At 41.4% G+C, this 24,132-nt stretch overlaps 2 protein-coding genes across 3 annotated transcripts in view; one reads left to right on the top strand and one right to left on the bottom strand.

Annotated features, from left to right (window-relative positions):
• Positions 1-1,546: 1,546 nt before the first annotated feature.
• LOC144666432 (glutathione S-transferase 1-like) overlaps positions 1,547-24,132 on the bottom strand; it is a 26,146-nt gene continuing 3,560 nt past the window's right edge. The window contains exons 1-5 of one of the 2 annotated variants that reach the window (XM_078527868.1): positions 5,961-6,173; positions 5,157-5,258; positions 3,270-3,385; positions 2,565-2,675; positions 1,547-1,799 (exon numbers count right to left, since the gene is read on the bottom strand). In XM_078527868.1, coding sequence (XP_078383994.1) covers positions 1,626-1,799; positions 2,565-2,675; positions 3,270-3,385; positions 5,157-5,258; positions 5,961-6,105 — 648 coding nt within the window. In that variant the 5' untranslated portion in view covers positions 6,106-6,173 and the 3' untranslated portion in view covers positions 1,547-1,625. Of the gene's footprint in view, positions 1,800-2,564; positions 2,676-3,269; positions 3,386-5,156; positions 5,259-5,960; positions 6,174-24,132 lie in introns of those variants that run through there. The other variant, XM_078527869.1, reaches the window with a different exon arrangement.
• On the top strand, positions 11,516-20,781 carry LOC144666431 (hematopoietic prostaglandin D synthase-like). The gene is made up of 5 exons (XM_078527867.1): positions 11,516-11,731; positions 12,521-12,622; positions 19,379-19,494; positions 19,703-19,813; positions 20,505-20,781. Exons 1-5 carry the CDS (start codon positions 11,587-11,589, stop codon positions 20,676-20,678), a joined length of 648 nt encoding a protein of 215 aa, XP_078383993.1. The 5' UTR covers positions 11,516-11,586; the 3' UTR covers positions 20,679-20,781.

Genomic DNA, 24,132 nt, shown 5'->3' with positions numbered 1-24,132 from the left:
AAAAGTCAAATTTGCTAATTATGCCGTAGCAGTGGTCGTTTAAAAAAGTATGCTTTTTTGCTCCAATTTTGCCAAAAATTATGCTGGCACAATCTGCCAAGGCCGACACTGCCGAAGTCTGATTTGAAAGTCCTCGATTCATGAACTACTGCGATAGTGCATAGAATCAGAATTTATTCCGCTCAAACCTAATTGGCTGACAATCGACAACGAGAACACTGCGCATGCTTGTTGCTGACCAGAAGAAAAGGGGACTCAAGCGACAAGATTGGATATCGATTAGTAGATTGGTATCCCAGGAGCACTGTATGGGAAGTAAACTTGTTATGTTTTTACACAAAGTACATAACTAACTTGTTCGGTCAGTGTTTTGGCGATCAGGCTTCTGTTTTCCACGTTAATGCTTGGTTACTAAAGCCGGGTTTACAAGGACAATTTTTATGTGAGAAATATATTTGATCGTGTAGATATATGACACAACAATTATTTGTCAACAGTCCAAAGATAAGTGCGTCATAAATGACCTTGGACAGCAGAGACAGCACAGAGATACGCGCGCACAGTGCCCAGTGGGAGATTGGGAGACCGGGCACCACATATCTTGATGCAATGTTTTCCACATTTTATGTGACGAGTCGACTACACGAGCAATTTTCGTATATGAGAGCTTTTATTTGTCACATAAAAGCTAACACGCCTGCTTGTCAACAAATTTATTTGTCACATAAAAATTGACCATTTTTTCTCATCTACAAAAGCAAATAAAAGTTGTCACATAAAAACTGCTATATAAAAATCGCTTGTGGAACCTCAGCTTAAGTTGTCATTCGTATAATTTCCCTCAAATTTCAAGTTTCGAACATGTTTCGGAGTAAAAACGTGAAAATTAATTTTAAAAAACATTTTCCGCCTAAGATATGACGAGCTTGAACGCTAAATTAAAGTAGGTATGCCCGGGTAGGTATATTAAATAGGGTAAAGTAACGTCTGTCTCCGAGCCATGGGGCCCATGCAGCCGGAGCTTATCCCGGTTTCCGTAGCATTAAGCGACTAGGAGTATTGCTACTTCCCCCTGGATGGGATGCTAGTCCATCGCAGGGTTACCCCCAGCAGTAAATTCGCCGGTACCCATTTATACACCTGGGTGGAGAGAGGCACGGTGAGAGTAAAGTGTCTTGCCCAAGAACACAACGCAGCGCCCCGGCCAGGCCTCGAACCCGGGCCGTTTGACTCGGAGTCGAGCGCGCTAACCATTAGGCCACCGCGCCTCTATTAAATAGGGTAGTCAGTAATCATAATTCATCGAGAAATTCGGTCGATTGAAACCGTTTTTTGCTGCTGAAAGCTTCCAAAAGTGGAGTCAAGGAAAGGCTAAAACGATAACTACCAAATGATAAAATTACACAACTTTATCTCTTCACGTCTGTTAATTTCTAGCGATTCTTCTCTCTCACGACCCCAACGCCCCCCCCCCCCCTCACCCTCCACCAACAAAGAAGAGGTTTACGTAACAGTCAGCACGTCGTAACTTTTGTGTGCACAGACATCAAACAACCCAAAAAGTTATTTTATTTCTCTTCCACCTTACAGCGGTCCATCAAATAACCTTGATGATCACGTTACGTTTAAAACTCAGTTTTAGGACGTTTCTCGACCCAGGCCTTGATTCCTGGGACCTCCAGAACACGCTTGTAATGCTCCACCAATAGCGGGAATTTATGCAGTTGTTCAGGAACAGTTGGTTTCCCACGCGCGATGAGGTTCATAAGTTCGAAGAAATTGATGTCAGGGTAACTCAGCTGCAAGGGATAAAAATTAATAAAGTAAAATGTTTTTTTAAGCGTTCTCTGGTTAAAAATTTGTTAAAAGATAAGCTTTCGGCTGCCAAACTACAGCCTTTAACGAGTGATACTGAAAAAGTGGCGCGAATGAATAAATATATAGGGTAAAAATGTGTGACAAAATTACAGAATAAAAATGCGTAAAAAGGTGACAAGAAAAATAGTTGGATCGCATGGTTGGCAAAAAGTCTACTAATGGGCCCTGACAGTAGAGCTGCAGGTGACACTTTCCCACAATTTCCCACGTTCCCTGAAACCCCAGGGAGAGGCTCAAGGATGCTACTACAGCAGAAAGGGCAAAATTTATTGGCCAAATTCAGAGCTAGTCTTCTGCAGGGCCAGGACCCAGGACACAGAAAGCAACTTAAGATTGAGTGGGACTTTGTATAACTGTTTTCTGAGATCCTTTGGATTTTTTTTCGAAACTGCATTGTGTTTCTCATACTTTTTAATCCACCCTTGGCTGATTTGTCCGTAATAGTTCGCAAGACGAACTTCCGGAACACGAGGAATAGCTGCAGAAAAGCCACTTCATTGTTAGTTGCTTTATACAACCGGGCACAGCATTTTATTTTAATGAAAATAACGCTCTAAAATGTGTATCTGGAGTATACATTGGCAATAAATAATGTATAAATGATCAAAGTCAAACAACTCGAGGAAGTTTTTCTACAAATAAACTTTGTTGCTGAATTTTTTTTTCCCTTTCTTGTTACTTCTCACCTTGTCGCCTACAAAGAAGCCCTTGCCTTCATTTCTGCTTTTTAGAATGGCTTCAAATTTCTCGAGTCGTGTCGGGAGAGTGTTTTCTAACATGTCTTTTGTTAATTCTTCCTATGAAAAATAAATGAAAATAAAGAATGAAAGACACACACTCGCTACGTATTCACGCACACACTCACTATGTATTCACGCACGCTTGCATGTAAACACGACCCTGGCACGGAAGTAATGAAAAGATAAGAAGTTGAACTAAACGGCGAAAAATGCAACGAACGAACCAACGGAAGAACCAACGAACAAACGAGCGGAAGGACGCACGCACGCACGCACGCACGCACGCACGCACGCACGCACGCACGCACGCACGCACGCACGCACGCACGCACGAACGCACGCACCACTCACTCACTCACTCACTACCTCCTCCTCCACTCACTCACTCACTCACTCACTCACTCACTCACTCACTCACTCACTCACGAACGAACGAACGAACGAACGAACGAACGAACGAACGAACGGAGGACGAACGAACGAACGAAAGGACCGACAGACGGACAGACAGACCGACGGAACGACGGACGGACGGACGGACCAAAGAACAAAACAAAAAACAAAACAAAAAATGAATCACACAATGAATAAAATAGTAATAAAACGTTCTCACCGAAACTTGGCAAAGTGAAATCTCATGAGTAAAAATACCTTTTTGACTTCATCTTTCTCATAAAAAATCTTGGCCAAACCAACTCTGAGATCTTCAACCCCATCGGTAATCATGTCAGCTAATGCCTCGTCAAAGCTATCTGTTGGGCTCAAACCTATGAAAAGAGAAACATTCAGTTCAGTTAAAGACAAACAAATTAAAGTCGGCCCAATTTAATTTTTTGGATCTCGAGGCAATGCCTCCCTGTTTACAATGTTTTGAACGCCACCCTCCATCCATGGTGAAATGCCGTTGTGTGACATCAATTTTATTTACTGGCTATTTGTACCCAATGAGTTTGCTATTGCTATAAGCATCCAAAGTTGCAAACAGAGAACTCTCAGGTGCACATTGTTGATCTCAGGACCAGGAGCTCGAGTCTATGACTCGAGCTGTGAGACAGACAAACAAATTAAATTCAGCCAAAGGCACAAACAACATGTGTGCCCCCAAGAGGCGGTGGAGCGTTTTGGAACGTAGGGGGACTAAGACTGTTCCAAAAATCTCGGCAGGTTTTCATATTTGGAGCATTTTTTTTCGTTCTAGCAACTTTTTGTTTTCTGAGCAGTTGGAAGAATTCCGAAGATTACCCGATTTTTGTTCGAAGGTCATACGAACGTTTCCGATCATCTTTCAAACTTTTCCGAACTTTCCCGAAGACTTCCAAGGAAGTTTCGAAGATGTTTGAACTCACTCACGAGATGGAATATCTTGACAAACCAATCTTTACGCTGCGCTCGCGATATTTTCGGGTCCAAAATATTGGGGGGGGGGGGGGGGGGGGGCTGAGCCCCCAAAATTTTTGTTTGAGGGGGTACAACCCCCTCACCCTTTTGCTCCGATGCCTATGACCCTCTAAGGGCCAGGTTTCCACTTATACAGTGGTGTTGCCTTGAGAGCTGACTGTATGTACAAGATTTGTGCATGGCTCTGTATCAAACCTTGGCACTAAAAACACACAGCTATGCATAACACCTGCAACTTTGATGTATTTTAAGAAACGAGATCTACAGTAAATTCTATCAGTCAAAGCGGCAACCACTGAAAGGCAGGCAGGCCTAAGTTGAACACGGTTGGTTGGCTGGTTCTGGCCGATTTTTACTTCTGTAACGTACGGAACTCTCTTTATGGTGGACACTCTTAGGCAAACAGCTTTAGTTGGTCAATAAAACAGAGTTCACTATACTAAAAAAGAGATTTTAATTTTATTTTTTTTCGAATGACATTAATAAAAAAAAAATAAAAAAAACCCCGGATAAAAAAGAATAATTATTGAATTCGACGAGGGGCAGAAAAATATTTTATTAACAACGTCATTCGCGGAAAATTAAAAATTTAAAAAGGTGTCACGACTTATTAAAATGGTATATATGGTGTACAGAGCGGACATGTAGAATCAGTGGGTGGTAAGACGTTTTGTGCCTTATTTTTTTTTACAAATGGTCAATCACAATTAGAATTCTGAACAAGACTTTATTTTTTTGCGCTTTTTCTCAGAGCGCTTTTTCTCAGAGCTGGCCAAACACTGTATTGTAGCAGCGTCTGAGGCATTTTGTCTACATTTTTCCCATTTTTAAACAGCAAAGTATTTACAAGCAGTGGCGGATCCAGCAATTTGTGATAAGGGGGGTCCTTGATTCGGAAAACACTGTTGAATAGTTTTTGCAGGACACTACTCGGGCCCACCCGGACCCTCCCCCTGGATCCGCCACTGACAAGTAAAGTAAAAGGGGTGTAAGGCATAGCAAGATAAGAGGCGTCACCTATTGAACACAATTTGTTGGTGAAACAATTTAAAAGCAGACTTTGGTTTAACTGGTAGGCAAATTTTAATACAAAAACATTGGCTGTTTGTAAGCATATGTCGTACAAATCAACATATATACCTGCTTGTCTGCATATATACTTCATTATTGCACAAGACTGGCCAAGCACTTTTCCGTCAGGAGTAACAATAAATGGCATCTGATCGAGGGGAGGCCTGCCAGCTAAAACAAATAACATCAATAGACATTTACACGCACTGTAAGGCCAAAGGGTAGGATGAAGTTTTTTAAAAAAAATGTATACTACATTTACGGTTTTTAGCCGTGATTTCGACTTATACACATAGCAAGTCATTCATGTTGAAGAACAGCTGAGCCACATGGTATCATTTCTGCTGAAGAATTCAAAATTTCTGACTGAAGACAAAACGTCCCCCACCCCTCCCCCGCCGCCTACCCCGCTAGGGCACACACGCTTGCCAAGCCAACTGCTGAATCATGTCGGCCAAATGCGTAGACTGACTGTTGACAAAGTCTGCTGCCCGACAGATTGATGGATATCGTGGGTTTTCTATGTTATACCGCTTTATAGGTTTTCTCTAAACTACTTGAACAGAACTCATGATCAAAGCAACTCTGCTACACGAATCGTCGGGATGTCAACTAATTTTTATGTTTTCCTGTTTAAAAGCTAATCGACAAAATCTGAATATTATATTAGGCGATGCAGCTGCTCGAGTTTTGTAGTATAAAATAAATATGCTTAGTAAAACAAACAACGGTAGCACAAGTTATATCAAGTTAAGGTATAATCAAACTGGTCGACTTTCTGCGAAGAAGGCTAAGAAACCGATTTTTTATAAGATAGGTCATTGGACTAGCCCATGCCAGACTTATTAAAACTGATAATTTTTCTCTACTCACATGCCTTCTCCTTCTGCCATTCTTCCCGATCCCCAGCGACTGGATAACGAATATCTTCGAAATCTATATTCGCAGCAGCGAAGGCAAGTCGACAAATTTCTCCTTTACCACGAACATCGAAGTAATAAAGCTTGTAACCCGACATTTTCGCTGATGAAATTGGCTTTAAATGGAGAGTATAATATTCAGTAAATATTGGAACAGTTACTGGAACGTCACACAACCACTCCTTGAAATTGTAGCAATCCGGGGGGGGGGGGGGAGCTGCGATATATGGGCTATATAGGTATGTGCCGCTAATCAGAGAGGTTTGGTGTAGAATAGGGTATTATTTGCCGGTAAACTGATCGGTGGTATGATGAATTAAGTCCAGAATAGGAATAGAAACTCAGAAGAAAAAGGGGCTTTCCTAAACGTAAATAAAATCATCGCAGCAATGTTGTTGACAGATGGTTTCCATTAGAACACTGTAGTGTCAGTTCTAATAAGTCTTCGTAGGGTGGGATTTTCGGTGTTTAGTCTAGTATAGGGTTGCAAAATCAACTAAACATGTCTGGTATAGGGTAAGGGTTTCAATTCCCAGCGCACACCCCACCCAAAAATATATAGGGTGCCCCCGAGGGTCGCGTTATTTCAGTACCGGGTTTACAGGCAATTTTTATGAGACAACTTTTATTTGCTCGTTGTGAGAAAAATTGGTCTTTTTTATTACTTAGTTGCGCTGGCGACTAGCTTTTATGTGACATAGGTGCGACAAAAATGTTGTCACATACGAAAATTCTCGTGTAGATGACTGTCATTTACACGTGGCAAATTCGTCTTGTGGTCCCCTCTTCCAACTCCCACTAACACTGTGCGCGCGCTCTCCTGTCCAAGATTTCTTCGCACTACTTTGGTGCTGACAAAATTGTTTGTCATCACACATCAAATATATTTTCACCAATCGTCAATAAAAATCCCGTGTCCCGGCTTTTTGCATGTGGAGCGTCACGCAACCCCATCAACGACACTCTTCTCTGCGACTTTTTTATTTCCCTCTCTATCTCCCTGTAAAAAAAAATGGGGACGACAGTTGTCCTTCCACCCCTTCTCAAAAAAACTTTTTTTTTTTTCGCTTTTCTCACCCTTCGCGCTCGCATCGCGCTAAGAGGTTGGTGGGTCCTTTTGCCTCCTATCTTTTCTCGCTTTTTATTTCTCTCCTCCTCCCCCCACCCCCCCCCCCCCTCCCCTCGCCTTTTTTTTTTTTTTTCCCTCCCTCGCTCGCTCCTCACCCCGCCACTCCCCGTTCTCATGATCGTCACTGACCGCACCCACTTTTTCCTACTCACTCTTTTTTCCTTCTCGTATTCTTTCTTCTCTTCGGCATCGTCCCTTTTATCTTGTTGGGGCTCCTTCGCCTATTTTTTTTTCTCTTGTTGCTCTATTTCTTTCTTCATCTTCTTTTTGTCCTTTTTCTCTCTTCACCCTTTCAGTGTCTGCTCCTCGTCTCCTTACTCAACTTATCTTCGGCTCCGAACGGATCCGGTCTTGTGGCCTCCGTTCTACAGGTCCGACCTCTTTCGGTTCAGTTATCCGTTCAGACCGGGTTCAGACGGTCCCGTGTAACACCTGATCGGTTCCAACTCCTGGAGCCGATCTGTCGGTCCGTCACGCCGTCCCTGGGTTTTAGTCCTTAGTCTCGCCTTTCTTCCTCGCTGTCAAGTGACCGCTCGCGAGGACGGGCCGTAGGGGGCTCTGGTGTCCCTCTGTCCGGCGCACGGGGGTCTCGATGTTGGGGGTTTTTCTTTGTTTTTTTTCTCCTCCCTTCCTTCTTTCTCTTTTTGTCTTCTTGGTCGTGTCGGAGGGTGTTTTCTCTTCTCCTGTGAGGTGGGGGGGCGGACGGCGGGACGCACGCACGCACCACCACCACCACCCCCACCACGGACGGGCGGACTGCGCGTCTCTGCGTCCCGGGCTTGCTGCTGCCCGGCTAGGTCCTCCTTCCTCTCCTGGTCTGCCTCTCTCTTCCCGTCCTCGTTCTTCTCTTCGTCCTCTTTCTCCTCTCCCGTCCTTCTCGGCCGCGCGCGCTCCGCTCGTCGGGTGTGTGGCCGGCCCTCTCGCCCGGGCGCTGTGCCTATCTACATCGACGACGACGACGTCACGTGGGGATCATCTCTCTCTGGTGAAGGCGGGGCCGCGTCCCCTTCCCCCTCCTCTCGGCTACGCCCCTCCCGCCCTCGCCCCTCGGCGCCCGGCGGGGGCGGGGCCGACACGGGGGCGTGGCGTGTTCTCGGGCGGGCCGCCCTCGCCCCGGCCCGGCCGGGGGGGGGGGGCGGGGGTGGGAGTGCAGTCGGGGCGCCACCGCCTTCTCTCCTCGCCTCGCTTCTCCCCTCGCTGTCGCGCGCTCGGCTGCCTCTCCTCTCCTCCGCAGGGTCCGGCCCCGCCCACTCCCTCATCGTCGCTCTCTCCCACTGCGGGGCCGGGGGTGGCGGGCTCCCCTGGCTCTGACACTGCGCAGCGGTCGGGCGGGGTCACTTGGCGGCGCGCTCAGTGGGTGGTGACGGTGTTTTTTCTCTGGTCTCAATTTTTCCATGGTCAATTTTTTGTTCTTTTCTCGGCAGCCAATCACTCTAGTAGCAGTGTCTGAGGTTGTGTACCTTCTTTTGTGACACAAGTACTCAGTGAGTACTCTCCTTAGTGGGGCCTCGCCAGTGGCCCATCTGCTGGAGCTCCCGGTCTGTGCAGCAGCGTTCTCTCCCCCTGATGGGACTCTCTCCGGGTCCCCCCACATTTGTCCCCCGTACCCATTTGTAGGTGGAGAGGGCACTATGGAGTGTGTCTCCCACACCACAATACCCCGGCGCCTCGACCTGGACCTCTCCAGTCCAGCGCACCTTGGCCACCGAGTCCAGCGCACTAACCATTAGGCCAGCGAGTCCAGCACACTACCATGGCCACCGAGTCCAGCGCACTAACCATTAGGCCAGCGAGTCCAGCGCACTACCATAGGCCACCGCACCTCCCAGTTTAAAATTATAGTCACAACTAAGTTCCGGGGTATCCAATCGAACAAAATCGAACCAAAAATCAATCGAACCCAATCGAACACCAATCGTTCGATTGGGTTTGGTAATCGAACAAAATCGAACATCTATTTTGCTGTGAGTTCGATTTTCGAACCAATCGAACCAATCGAACACAATCGAACTCAATCGGGTTCGAATTTGTTCGAAATCTTTCTCTTGGGGCGTGTTTAAAACACGAAATGGCGAAATGGCGAAACGGCGAAATGGCGAAATGGCGAAATGGCGAAATGACGAAATTTGCAAAATGATAAGATAAATACACGTAAATAATATAGTTTGGTTTCCCTTTGAACTTCAAGGCAGTTCTGTTTACATGTCTAGACTGAATTATTTCAAGGGAACATTTCAATCTTCTTGCCCAGGAATATAATGAATACTTGTCACTTATCACAAGGCCAAATTGAACGTATTGCTGAAAGGTCGCAGCAAACCAGGATATTTTTTTCATTTAGTACTTGCCAAGTTGCCTATCAGTATCCGCACTGCACTACAGAGCTTACATTGTACCGAAGGACTGATATAGACATCGAACGTTACTCCGTTTCTGTACAAAGAACGTTTGCCACTGATATCGTGTATAAACTTTATCGCGAAGTAGGTTCGGTTTTGTTAATCCATTTCTTGTAAATGTTGGAGCTCAAAGCATTACTTCTTAGCCGAGACTCGGTGGCAAATACGAGATAAACAAATCATTTTCTTCCAATGTGTAAACGAAACGCCGACATCTCGATCAAGAATGTCCTAGGCATATCAAACAGCGCCCTGTTAACAGGGAGAGACTGGAATCCAAATTACCCAGATGTTCGTGACGGGTCTACGTGACGGAGAATTTGTGATTGCAGTTTCTTTTATTTTTCGGGACTTATCTACAAGGATAAATTCGACAACATATGAAAATTCCAGTAGAACGGTAATATCGTATAACTTTAGCTTTTATCTTCAGTATCATTTCGTCATTTCGCCATTTCGTCATTTCGCCATTTCGCCATTTCGCCATTTCGTCATTTCGTGTTTTAAACACGCCTTTTCTCTTGATAAGTAAATCACGCAGGACTAATCAAAATCAACTTTTATTGAATGGAATAAATATAAAAACATCCAAATATCGAACTGAATGTCAATTTTTAGTAAAATATATTTGGTAGCTAGAAGAGAACAAAACGACGGTAAAATAATTGAAATGCACTATTGTTTACATTTCTGTATTAGAAGGAAGGATATGGTTTCTGCCCTGCTTTTCACCGTTACACTCAAACAGAAGTTGCACTGATTTCATTCACTGCAACACAGGCAGTTGTGATCAATAAGCGAAGAATTATTATTAGAAGCCAAAACGCTGCCGCCATCAGTCTGTCCAAGCCCTCGAGGGTGGCCAAAAGCGACGTTGACAGGAGTGAATGAATGGATGAATGAATGAATGAACGAATGAATGAATGAATGCAGCAGAGCTGGTGGGGTCGTGTACTTAAATAAGTTAATTAAGCTAGGAGAAGAGCAATTTCCAGTATTGTAGGAAGTGCTTACTTTTAACATGGATGACAAAAATAACAAGTGAACAAGTAAAACAATTTTTTTCCTAAGATCGAAATCATCGTAATAAGCAAAAACTTTTTTGGACGAGTACGTTGTTCGACTGCCCCAGCCGTGGCTCTTGAAATCAAGTGTTAGTCATTTTAAACGCTCGTCCTTTGGAACCGATCTTCTTAAAAATTCGAAACTCTTCTCCCACATCAACGCCAAAAGGACATTCTCGATAACCTTCTACAGTACATGTAATTTCGATGTACGCAGTCCCGCTCCCGGGTCTCCTGGAAATCGCTTCGGGTTCTTGACGCAGTATATAAACAAACAGGAGTTCGGTAATCGAACGTTCGATTGAGTTCGATTGTTGGTTGTTCGGTAATCGAACGTTCGATTGAGTTCGTTTGTTCACTGTTCGGTAGTCGAACGTTCGATTGAGTTCGTTTGTTGGTTGTTCGGTAATCGAACGTTCGATTGAGTTCGATTGTTCACTGTTCGGTAATCGAACGTTCGATTGAGTTCGATTGACCAAATGTTATTGTGAGTTCGGTTATGTTCGATTACCGAACCCAATCGAACGATTGGTGTTCGATTGAGTTCGATACCCCGGGAATATTCCGAGAATATTGAAAGAGTTACTGGAACGTCACACAACGCACTCCTTGCAAGGGTAGCTGTTATGACTGTTATTTGCAGTGAAGCCGGGTTTATATGAGCAATTTTTATTAGACAACTTTTATTTGCTCGTGTAGATGAGAAAAATTGGTCAATTTTTATGTGAAAAATATATTTGTTGCCAAGCTGGTGAGTTTAATAGCTGTTATGTGACAAACAGAGTGTGACAAAAAAATGTTGTCACATATGAAAATAGCTCGTGTAGATGACTTGTCATTTACAACGTGGCAAACATTGCGTCAGCATAATTATGTGGTACCCAAAAGTACAAGAGTGCGTTGTGTGACGTTCAGTAACCGTTCTGATCCGGTTCTAAGCGGTCACTGATTCTCTGCCTCCGTTCATAGCGACTTAAATCAGAGAAAATGCCGGGTTATCAACTTTATTATTTCGATGTTCGTGGTGCAGGCGAAGTTTGTCGACTTGCCTTCGCTGCTGCGAATGTAGAATTCGAAGATATTCGTTTTTCGGTCGCTGGGGATCGTGAAGAGTGGCAGAAGGAGAAGGCATGTGAGTAGAAAATGATGATTTAGTCTGGCATGCACCTATCTCATAAAAATCGGTTTCTTAGCCTCTTTCGCAAAAAGTCGACGATTTTGATGTGCTACCTTTGTTTTTCACTCAGTAGATTTATTATACATGTTATTTTCCAAACTCGAAGCAGTGCTCATCGCGTAAATTAAATATTCGGATTTGATTTTGTCGATTTTGTTGGCATCCCGATGATTCGTGTAGTAAAATTGCTTTTATCATGAGATCTGTTAAAGTAGTTAAAAGAAGACCTACGCGATATAATCTAGAAAGCCCTAGCCTGCGAATACAGCCGCCTCTGAGAGCTAGAGGCAAGAAAGCTCGTGACCTCGATCAATCAGCTGTCTGTCGGCATTTTCTAATCTGTTCAGCAGTTGGGTGGTAGCGAGCGTTTGTGACTGAGCAGGGTTGGGGTGGGGGTATGGGGGGGGGGGTGAGGTGTTCATCAGAAATGCTCCCAGGTGGCTCAACTGTACATGTTTCCAATGAATGCATACCTGCCAACCCCTAGAGTACAAATATCTGGAGACGTCCAGAAATCTTTGCATTTTAAGGATATCACTGTAAGACAATGTATAAACACTCTCTGAAAATCCGACCGGGAGACTCCTGGAAAAATCTGGAGAGTTGGCAGATATGTGAATGACTTGCTATCGGTATTAGGCAAAATCACGACTAAAAATCGAAAATGTGTTGCTTTTAAAACTTAATCATATTGTTAGCCTTAAACGTTCCTTTTGTTGAGTCTATTAATGTCATTTGTTTTAGCTGGCAGGCCTCCACTCGGTCAAGTGCCATTTATTGTTACTCCTGAAGGAAAAGTCCTCGGACAGTCTTCTGCAATTACGAAGTATATATGCAAACAAGCAGGTATATAATATTGATTTTGGAAGATATATGCTTACAAACATTGTTTTTGTTATTTAAATTTGCTAACCAGTTAAACAAAATTCTGCTTTTAAATTGTTTCACCAACCAATAGCAAGTTCTGAACAAAACATGTTCAATATGTCATTGTAACCCACCTTATCTATACTTTTAGTTGTGACAATATAATTTTAAACTAAAAGTGTCAATATGATGTGATAATATTTGTAACTTTACTTGTAAATACTTTAAATGCTGTTCAAAAATGAAAAAAAGGTATACAAAATGTGTGGTTCCAGAAAATATCCATACCCCCCACGGAAGGGATTTTCCCTATGACCCCCACCCTTCTGGAAATTCCAATTTAGCTTCATACGTTGTTTAAAAGTTTTGGGTCTTTGTGACCCTCCTCCTCAGTACCCGGAATTTCCAATCCCTTCTGTGGGGGGAGTATGGATATGTTCTGGAACCGCAATACCTGAGACACTGCTACTCAGCAGTGATTGGCTGCTTCTGAGAAAAACACACACACAAAAATTGTCCCTTGTTTAGCATTATAATTGTGATTGACCATTTGTAAAAAAGCAAAAATATTTAAAGGCACAAAACGTCTTACCGACCCGCTGATTTTACATGTCTGCTCTGTACACCATATAGTGAACTCTCTCTAAAGTGTACTCCCTTGGGACCGACTAGATTGAACACTATTGAACACTGGCTAATTGCTGCTTGATTTTATTATGACTTTTACTGAACTAAAAAAAAAACATATTTCCATCAACGCTCCCGTGGCTCGCTTTGTAATTTTTTTTTCCTTTTTTAAGCTGCACCTGGATATTTTAGCCCCTCCATTTATAAGCCCACCCAAAACCCCTGATGAAGTTGTATAAGCCCAGGGCTAATTATTACTGGAATTTTACGGTATACAATTTTTGATCTCCTTTTAAAGGGCATCAATTAATTAAACTTGCAGACATTTAATGCATGGATGTGTGATTTTAGTGCAAAAGTTGCCACACAGCCATACACATAGTTGGTTGACTTGTCTCAGTGCATGGCCATGCATTCACAGCTATTTTTAAAGTGCTACTATGACCAAAATTTTTGTTTTTCTTTTCGTCTTTTTCTAAAGTCAATTTGTTCAATAAGTCTATATTTAACTAGCGCGCTTGAATTTAGGAAGTTGCGAGCAATATAAGCCTTGAAATAGCTTGCCGAAAATCGTGGAAAACCCGTCCGCCATTACTCGGACGTCTAAAGTGAGCCAGCGACTGTACTGAAAAGCGGATTTACGCATGAGTTGGTCCGTGACGTCATATGCGCATCGTCGCTTCGAGCTTCGAGTGTTCCAAGAGAGAATATACTGAGAATTAACAGGGTTATAAAAGATATTTCTTCGACAAATTCTTCGTCTAGTTTGCCCGGTGGCGAAACCCAAGAGAGCCGCAACGAAGAGACATTGCAATTTAGCGGTATCGTTTCTTATAATGAGAATTTAAAGCCGTTTGACGTCGGTCTAAAGGGCAATGTTTGTATGCAAATACTTCATTCGATCGATGAGGTTTTGGCGCTGTATGCCTACAACGAAGCTGCCGTCTTCTTGTCCAATCGAAGAAGCCTCGAAGAACGAAGAGGAACGGCGATTCATGGACTACGTTCGTTTGAATACATGGTATGATGAGAACGACATTGAATAGTTAGGATAAAATGTCTGCAATGTTTGAATTAATAGAGAGCTCTGCATATATATACATATAGGTTGCTATTGCCGTTTGCGAAGGATTGAAATGATCTTTACTGTTGTTTTCATTCTTGTAATCTATCATACACGCCATGGGCATAAAATCTATCTCAGCTGTTTATTCCGAAAAAAGCTTTATAAACATGAAATAATGTAAAATTTATACAGAAAAATTAAAGTCAACAAGATGGTGCAGGTGATCAATGGATTTAGTTCCTTGGGTTTTATACAGTTTTACCTTCCTTGACTACATAACAATACAGGTAATAAACCTTTTTAAAACTAAGTGTTTTAATGGGTAATAACACTTCAGACATCCAGCTTCAGCCAGCATTCAGTATTCCTGTTTCTTAAAATAAGAAAACCATTTGAATGCTGTATAGAGTCCTTCACTCTATTTTACTGATTATGTTATGAAACTGTCCCACAAGTAGCAGCAAAACTGGGTAGGAGTAGTTTTTCTTATTCATTTCACCCATTTGTTTTCCTCTTGGCCCCGTGATTTTTTGATGATAAAAATAACTCAAACAATATATGCACAACATGGGAACAAGTAAAATAATATTAAGGGTATAAAGTTTTAAGTTCATAAACAGGAACACCTGGACCTCAAACAAACACTGGGACCTTGATCAAACGTTTCCAGTTTTGAACCGGCATTTAAATGAAGCCTGCGTTGAGTCGGGGTCTGGCATCTACTCAAGAAAATATTTTTTTATGCAAATATTTTTTTTATGCATATGCAATATGACAGTGGCTCTTTCTAGAGAATATCACTGGCAGTACATTGTGCATCTGCAGTATGTGTATGTAATTGAAAGTTCAATTTTGGGACTAATCTTGTGTCAACTTAACGTGACTGTAAACAAGCCAGCTCCGTATACCACCCTAAATAAATTGCTCCCTTGATGCAAAAAGGCAAAGTCTGCATGCAAGCCTGCTTGCCCATCAGGCCAAAGCATATCTTGGTTTAAGTAGGACATACATGTAATGACACTGGTCTGGGCTCACACCTGAACAGCTTGATTAAGAGTCTTGTGCACTGACCATTAGGTCACCGCACCTAAATAGGGGTGTCGAATGGTTAATGCGAGACTTTGCGAGACGGCGGGACTGATATCTTTTCTGCAAGCCCGAGACCTTTTTAGCCTTGTAAAAGAAATCGAGACTCCGAGAAGGCGTCAAAGAAAAATTCGAGACGGCGAGACCCCTGAAATTTCGCTAAAATTTTGCGAGACCCGCAGTTTTTGAAGGACCATTCACCACCCCTCTAAATCAAAACAACTACCCCATTGCTATGCAACATTTTTATTTATGGTACAGGTTTGACTGTATTTGTTGTCGGCTTCGCAGTTCGTGTATACTCTTTAAATAAATACATATATAATGGTTGCAAGGGTCCTGTGTGACCTCAAAATTGCCCTCTTGTTACAAAAAGGCAAGGTCTGCATGCAAGTCTAGTTGCCCACCAAGCAACTAGACTTGCATGCCCTCGTCACACCATCAATTTGCCAGTTCCCATTCTACACTTGAAGAGGAGGCACCATGAGAGTAGTCTTGCCCAAGAACACAGCACAATGACACCAGTAAGAGTCCACACCTGAACCGCTTGATCCGGAGTCCGACAACTTACACTTAGGCCACCTCACCTCAATCAATACAACATTTTTATTTATGGTACAGATTTGACTGTACTTGTGTTAGAAATTATGATGGATCAGCAGCTCAGGGGTTCTCTGGCACATTCACATGATTTATTGTTGGCTACTACATTCTCAACTTATGAACAAAAAGAGCATGCCAAAAATAAATATATTGCAAACTCAAAATAAAGAGTAGCTAGGATTTCAACGGTGCTCTGTTGCACACAGCATGAGTGATTGGCACAGGTCATAATTATAGCTCATGGCCCCTGTTGTACTTAAATATAATAAAGATATACTGAGTAAAATCCGGATAGCATGTATGTCTCTGAGACAGGCTAACACTGTTCTATCCTGAGATTACTTCTCAAAAAATGTTAATGAATACTATAAGTGCACAATGAAGTACAGTCCTACTGTAGTGTTTTATATTGCATGACAGAAATAAACAAGTGACCAACACTGAAGACGTGCTGGTGAGTTTATTAAGACTACAGTGTATACAGAGGACTACAATGGAAACATTTTCAGTACATATAATCAGTAAAAAGATATTGCTAAGCTTTGCATCCTCTGTATGTACTTTCACATAATGTACCGCCTCGTGCGAATTTATTTAAGTTTATTTGTACAATACAGGATATAATTCAGGAACATACAGGCCGATTTGCCCAAAAATTACCTTTTTGACATGAAGTATTTACAATAAATTTAAAAATGACTATTCTAGAACACGAGAGCTTGAGCAACAGAAACGCCACTCACCCAATGTTTTGCTTCTAAAAAGGAGCGAATACAGTAAACTCACTGTAGATAATTCGAAGCGTTCTATTCTATTCACTTCCCTTGGATAGTTGAAGAAGTTAACCTCACAATGGTTGCAGGGAAAAATATCTATAAAGCATTTCCAAGAGTACAAGTTTCCCTCAAAGTTATCAGACGATCTATTATTCATCTTGCGTGGTTCGGGCGAGTTAAGATGTCACGAAATTTCGCCTCTTGAAATGTTTTCTGCCACTATGTTGTGCAAAAGTGACCTGGAGATGCCTTGAAGTATGTTTAAAAAACATTTGCGCAGTAGATACGGCTTCTACATCACTACAGATTAAAAAGAAAACCAATGTTTTTCCAGATCGGTCACTCCAGCCTTCGAAGAAGCCATTTTGTTGATGCGCATATGACGTCAGCATGCTCTCGCCCCAACTAGTTCCAGATCTCTATTTGGTCCTCGGACATTTTTGAATCTAGTAATGGCGGCAAGCCAAAGCCGAAGTGTACGCGTGAAATAAGTGGTCTTCCAATTCGAATTTGAACTTAAAATTTGGCAAGGTTACTATTTAATGTAAGTACTTTGAAAAACCGAAGAGAAAAGGGAAGGTAAAATTTTGATCATAGTACCACTTTAACGAGCTATGATGAAGTGGAACATTTTAGTCTAAATTAAATGTATTTCTGCAGATTAATTTTAACTAGCAACTTATTATTCAATGATAATTATATTGTTATTGTGTGGTTCCAGAAAATATCCCCCCCCCCCCCATGAAAAAATATTGCCCTATGACCCCCCCCCCCACCCCTCTGGAAATTCCAATTTAGCTTCATACATTGCTTTAAAGTTTTGAGTCTTTGTGACCCCCCCTCCTCCCGGAATTTCCAATCCCTTCTGTGGGTGGGGGGGGGGGAGTATAGATATTTTCTGGAAACCACACATTAAAGGTTATATCATTTTTTTATATAAATTATATTTATGTTATTTTAGGATCGAGGGCCACTAGTTTCTTAGTTGACATACTAAAAAGATAGGCTTTATTTAATGAGGGTGATACTTGGCTGTTGTTAAAAAAATCGATGAACATTAGAATTCCTAAAATCAGTTTCATAAAATTCAATCACAATTATAGATAATTTAACATCATAAATTATAAACTAAACAATTACTGCTAAGTGTCGCTTACTTTAATTTTGGTCAAGTTGATCATCATCATCATCATCATTATTATTGTTAGTCTTGTTAGGATCAGGGGCCACTTGTTTCCTAGGTGACATACTACAAAGTTAGACTTATTTAACAAGGGTGACACTTGGCAGTAGTTAAAAACGGTCGGGTGAAAATGCATCCTCTTCCCCAGGGCCACGCGTATTTTTTAAAATGACATGACGTAGTGGCCCTGGTAACGGTAAAAAATATGATTTTTTTGATTGGCTGATAAAAACTGCATGCGTAATTAGGTAAAAATTTGAAACGCTTCTACGCAATTTTCGTTATACTTCCGGTCATCGAAACAATTGAAGATGTAGCGGGCAAGTTTGAAAATGTTACCGGAAAAAGACCGAATAACACTGGGAGTTTGTTGGAATAACGTATTCACGAAGCAGACCTTTGTTTATGAACAAATGACAAGTACATATTTTGTAAGGTGTAATAATTATATAATTATATTATCTATAGTAGCTAGCATTTTTATATTGTATATATTTTAATTAATTTAGATTTTAGTTTTTAATTTCGTGAAATAACTGTAAACTAGCCGTAAAGCTAAGATTATTTCACGTTAATAAAGTATCTATCTATCTATCTATCTATCTATCTATCTATCTATCTATCTATCTATCTATATAACTCGGTTGTACTTTTTATTGCATTAAAAATATTGCAAACATTTTCACTATCAACTTAGCTTATACAAGATATACACACTAAATGGAGTTCATGAATACATTGAAGACTTTGAAATTCAATGTGATATTTCTTACCGCCGCTCAATAGAATGATACTTCATCGCTCAGCCGCTTTTTTAGATCTGACTTTTCTACAATACCTCCGCATGGCCATAAATAAATTTCACAGTATCATCAACCGTCGGAATGTTATCAGCTGATGATATCCTCGACTCCGTGTTTAAACACTATGACTCCAATTGCTCTGGATTCTAACTTTTCTATCTGCCGTCTTCCTGTTCCTGTTCCATTCCTTGTTTCTTGATGTCCTCCGACAATTGTAGCAAGGATTGCTGTACAGCTCTTTCGAACGCCAAACTCAAATGTCGTACCTTCTTTCAAATTCGCTTTCTTCTCGTCTCAGTCAGCCCCAGCCTTCCCCCTTTCTTTTACTGAGCAGGCGCAGACGAACATTTATGCAGTGGGCATGCGCTACCGGATGTCGTGGATTTTACGACATCCGGTAGTCAGTGTTACCAGAGCCCTTCGTTTCGCCGACCACGTGACCAAAAGAAACGGAAGGCTCTGGGAACGAGAATGGTGAAAATGCAGACTGCAGACCGCAGATGCAGACCGCATTATTATTGTTGTTAATTATTATGGGCCAAATTTCACTTGTTTGTCTGTAACTGAACTGACGTGTTTCTGTTGTCATAGGTTTAAGCCCAACAGATAGTTTTGACGAAGCATTAGCTGACATGATTACAGATGGGATTGCAGATCTTAAAAGCGGTTTGGGGAAGATTCATTTTGAGAGAGATGAAGCTAAAAAGGTACTTTTACACATAAGATCTCACTTTGGTTAGTTAGATGAGTGGGATTTATTTTTTTTATTTGTGTGATTCATTTGATATTTTTGATATTTGTTTTTTGGTCCGTCCGTCTCTCCCTCCGTGCGTGCGTGCGTGCTTGTGTCTGTCCGTCTGTCCTTGCTGTCCGTACTCCCATCTTCCATTCCTTATTTTCATTTATTTTTCAAAGGAAGAATTAACGAAAGACATGTTAGAAAACACTCTTCCGACACGACTCCAGAAATTTGAAACCATTCTAAAAGACAGAAATGAAGGCAAGGGCTTCTTTGTAGGTGACAAGGTGAGAAATTTAAAATACAAATAAAACTCAACAATTTTGTTCATTTGTAGAAAATCTTCCTCGAATTGTTTAACATTTATCAGTTATACGATAACTGCCCCTGTATACTCAAAATTCAAATTACTGGGCCCGGTTGTATAAAGCAACTTTAGGCGGGACTGAACGTGAATTTTAGTTTCTGTATATTTTGGGTGGGGGTGTGCCGCTGGGACTCTGAAACCCTTACCCTATACCAGACCATCTTCAGCTGGTTTTGCAACCCTATACTAGACGAGATACCAAAAATCCCTACCCTATCCCAGACTTGCTTCTTTTTAGAACTGCATCACTAAAAGTGTTTTTAATGGAAATCCATCTGTCAACAACTGAACATTGTCACAATGATTTTATTCACGTCTAGGGAAGCTTCTTTCTCTTCCGAGTCAAGTTCTATTACTATTCTGGACTTAATTCTTCGTACCACTGATTAGTTTCTCATACCCTTCACAGCGGCACATACCTAGTATAGATATAGCTCATATATGGGACTTAGCACAGAGAACAGTTCCATAAAATCCCACGTAATCTTAATGGGTCCTGACCCTGAAGAAGACTAGCTCTGCATTTGGCCAATGAAAATTGCCCTTCTGCCGTACTAGCATCCTTGCACTCAATTTGGTTTTACAAGTTCTTATCATTTTATCCCTTGCAGCTGAGTTACCCTGACATCGATTTCTTCGACCTCATGAACATCTTCACGCGTGGCGAGCCAACTGTTCCTGAACAACTGCATAAATTCCCGCTATTGGTGGAGCATTACAAGCGTGTTCTGGAGGTCCCAGGAATCAAGGCCTGGGTCGAGAAACGTCCCAAAAGCGACCATTAAATGTCACTTGACCAATGAACGTCACGTTCCCGGGTCGAGATTATCAAGGATGATTGTTGGACCACTGCAAGGTCGAAGAGAAATAAAAGAAAAAGTTGTTTGATGTCTGTACACACAAATTTTACTGACTCTTGTGTTAAGGTCTTGTCGGCGCAGGGTGAGGGGGGGGGGGGGGGTGGTGTGGGGGTTGGTCGAGGTCGTGCAGGAGATACACCACTTTCATAATGGCGGCCAATTTATTTATTCTTTTATATGTATGTTAATTAGCCCTACTGGCCTCGTTTTAGAGTAAAAATTCTATTGAATTTTTCACATGCTGACGAGGCCAGTAGGGCTAATTAACATACATATAAAAGAATAAATAAATTGGCCGCCATTATGAAAGTGGTGTATGAGCCACTAGAAATAAACATGCGAGGAGATAAAGTTATGTAATTTTATAATTTGGTAGTTATCGTTTTTAGCCTTTCCTTGACTTCACTTTTGGAAGCTTCCGGCAGAGAAAAACGGTTTCAAAACGGCTGAATTTCTCGATAAATTAACTGTTGACTACCTCACTTATCATACCTACTTAAGCGTTCAGGCCCGGATACGTCTTGTGCCCGACCGAGAAAAGCGCGCAAGGAAGTGCATGGCTGTATCAAATAATTACAAAGCATTCCGCCTTTTTATTTGATTGATCAGTGATGTCGATTTCAAAGCGAAAGTTGTTGTCATTGTTGTTTCGTTTTTACTAGCGCAGCATTAATGATTAGTTTCTTTGAAGTCCTTGCTGACAACTAGGGAAGGAGGGGTGGCGAAAAGTCTCGCACAATTTTGGTAAATTTCACTAAAATATCAACTTAAAAAGAGTTGTAGTATTGACTTGTCAAAGTTGAGGTGCAGAAAAATGCAGGAAACTGTTTTTAGCCACCAAGTGCGGGAAAGTTAGTACATGCAGACAACATTAAAACCAAAATAAAGCATGAATTATTCTTTTAATTCAATTCGTTTTCACTAGAAACCACTAGAACGCGAACAAAATGTACGCGTACTAAAGTTAACGCGAATCAAGGAAAAGTTCTGGTCAAATGCTTATAGTAAAAAAGTTAACATACATAAAATTAACGCGAATTTTTGAAATTCGCGTAAATAACATTTATCGTTAATTTTCTATAATAAGGTAGTTTCTTTCGAGTAAGACACTCCTTGTTGAGAACTAGCGGAAAGCAGGGAGTCCAGGGGTGGCGAATGGTGTGCGAGTCTCAAATTGCCCGTGTAAACCCGGCTTTATTTGCATGAATGGAGCGTCACGCAACGCCCCGTCAATTGGAGACGACAAGGCTCTTTTCTGAAAGCCCGAGACGTTTTTAGCCCTGCAAAAGAAATTTATCTAGATCCTAACACGGCGCTGCAAAAAAAAAAAAAAAAAAATGGGGGCGACAAGGAGTGTCTTACTCGAAAGTAACTACCTTATTATAGAAAATTTACGATAAATGTTATTTACGCGAATTTCAAAAATTCGCGTTAATTTTATGTATGTTAACTTTTTTACTATAAGCATTTGACCAGAACTTTTTCCTAAATTCGCGTTAATTTTAGTACGCGTACATTACCTACATTAAAATGCCTCGTTTTCTGTTCCAGTACTAGTGGTTTCTTGTGAAGGAATAATTCATGCTTTGTATTTTTTTAATGTTGTCTGCACGTACTAACTTTCCCCGCACTTGGTGGCTGAAAACAGTTTCCTGCATATTTTAGCACCTCAACTTATACAAGTCAATACTACAACTCTTTTTCAGTTGATACAACAGTTTTGGTATTAAACGGTTACCCAATCACTGGTGAACAAGATATGATTATTTTCTTGACATAACAAGTTACCATAACAACGACACAACCTGTTAAAACACCCTTAATTTTCGCTTTAAGTGCTTATTACTCAAAAACGAGCTCCGTGACCCCATTTTTTATGATGGAATAATGATCAGCATGTTAAGATACAATATGCAAGGCAAAGGTTTTTTTTTTTTAAATCTGTACATGGGGTTCAGAGCAATCTTAAATTTTCGAAAACAGTTTCTACTGTTGCTATGGTTACCGGTGATGAAATGAAAATGACCAAAACTTGTTCAGCAATGATTGCACATTTGTTTGATATTATGATTGAAGCAGCAACTGATAAAGATGTCAAAGATTTGTAGTACTGACCCATCAAAGCCGATATAAAGAGCTGGAAAAGTGCGCTGGAAACCGTTATGAGCCTCCTTAAGAAACAGACAGCTTTAAATACAAATCCCGTTAACAAAATATCCAAAAAGCGTCATATATACACCAAATTCGATGACTTAACATATAACACGAGCAATGAGCAAAACTGACATCCGCGCGTATAATACAGCTTGACGTTGAAGTTATTACTTAGAATTCGGTCTTAGTCAGGTTCAGTCTAAGCTTATTAGAAAACAACCATGTATTAACAGGTTTTAAATCTTTGTTAAGACAATCATTTATAATCTCCTTTACATCCTTGTCTGCATAAGTAATGCTGGTATCGTCAGCATACATTCAAGGATGGGAACAATTAAGGCACGTCTGCGGTAAATCGTTAATATCAGAGTAACAATAAAAGCGGGCCAAGAATTCGCGTAGAATTAGAACAGTCAATTTGGCAGGTTCGTGTTCGGTCTTCTAAAGGAAGCAAACAAACGTAAAGCTACTCCACGAATTCCGAACGAACATAGCTATAAAGCAGTATTATGGTCAACATGCGGTCTCATGCGCCTTTAATATCCGCTGACCACCACTCCATTGATTGCTGATTGCTTTTCACGTCGTGACAACATCATTCATATTTAATTTAGGAAATGTATGTAAATGTCCTACCTCCGACTTAATTCATTGAAAACTTCAATGTCTTGAAACCGTTCTTAACTCAGGCTCCCCCCCCCCCCCCCCTTCCAAAATGGCGACAGGAAAAGTTTACAAAATGATGACTTCAAAATGATAAAATTATATATCTTGTATCTTATCGCGTCTGCTCATTTGTAGCGGTTCATCTCCCTTGAGACTGCACCAGCCCCCTCCCAACCTTCACCTTCCCCCTCCCTCCTATTATCCCACTTCCTCCAAAACAGCTACCGTAAAATTCCGGTTATAAGTCCCCCCGCTTCTAAGCCCCCTCGGTTATAGGCCCATCAACCTGGAAACAAAAAATTACATCTGGGTATAAGCCCCCCCCCTGGATATAAGCCCCCCTCTACCGGATGACAGTACTGAACAGGGCTAAATGTTGCTTTTTTGTGCGTTTTTAACTTTAAATCGTATTTCGATCAACACTCCCGAGGCTCTTTTCGAAAAGTTTTTTTTCCTTCCGCTTATAAGCCCTCCCGAATATAAGCCCCTGCGCTTATAAGCCCACCCAAAAACCCTTACGAAGTTGTATAAGCCCAGGGCTTATAACCGGAATTCTACG

The sequence above is a fragment of the Oculina patagonica genome, chromosome 9, assembly GCF_052425735.1.
Source record: "Oculina patagonica isolate OP01 chromosome 9, crgOcupat, whole genome shotgun sequence".
Classification (NCBI taxonomy): Eukaryota; Metazoa; Cnidaria; class Anthozoa; order Scleractinia; family Oculinidae; genus Oculina; species Oculina patagonica.
This window is presented reverse-complemented; position numbering and strand designations above follow the sequence as displayed.

Coding starts and splice junctions, on each gene's coding strand:
- LOC144666431 (XM_078527867.1), top strand. CDS start 11,587: ATGCCGGGTTATCAACTTTATTATTTCGATGTTCGTGGTGCAGGCGAA. Junction 12,623..19,378: donor GTATATATGCAAACAAGCAG/GTATATAATATT, acceptor CTGTTGTCATAG/GTTTAAGCCCAACAGATAGT. Junction 19,495..19,702: donor AGAGAGATGAAGCTAAAAAG/GTACTTTTACAC, acceptor TATTTTTCAAAG/GAAGAATTAACGAAAGACAT.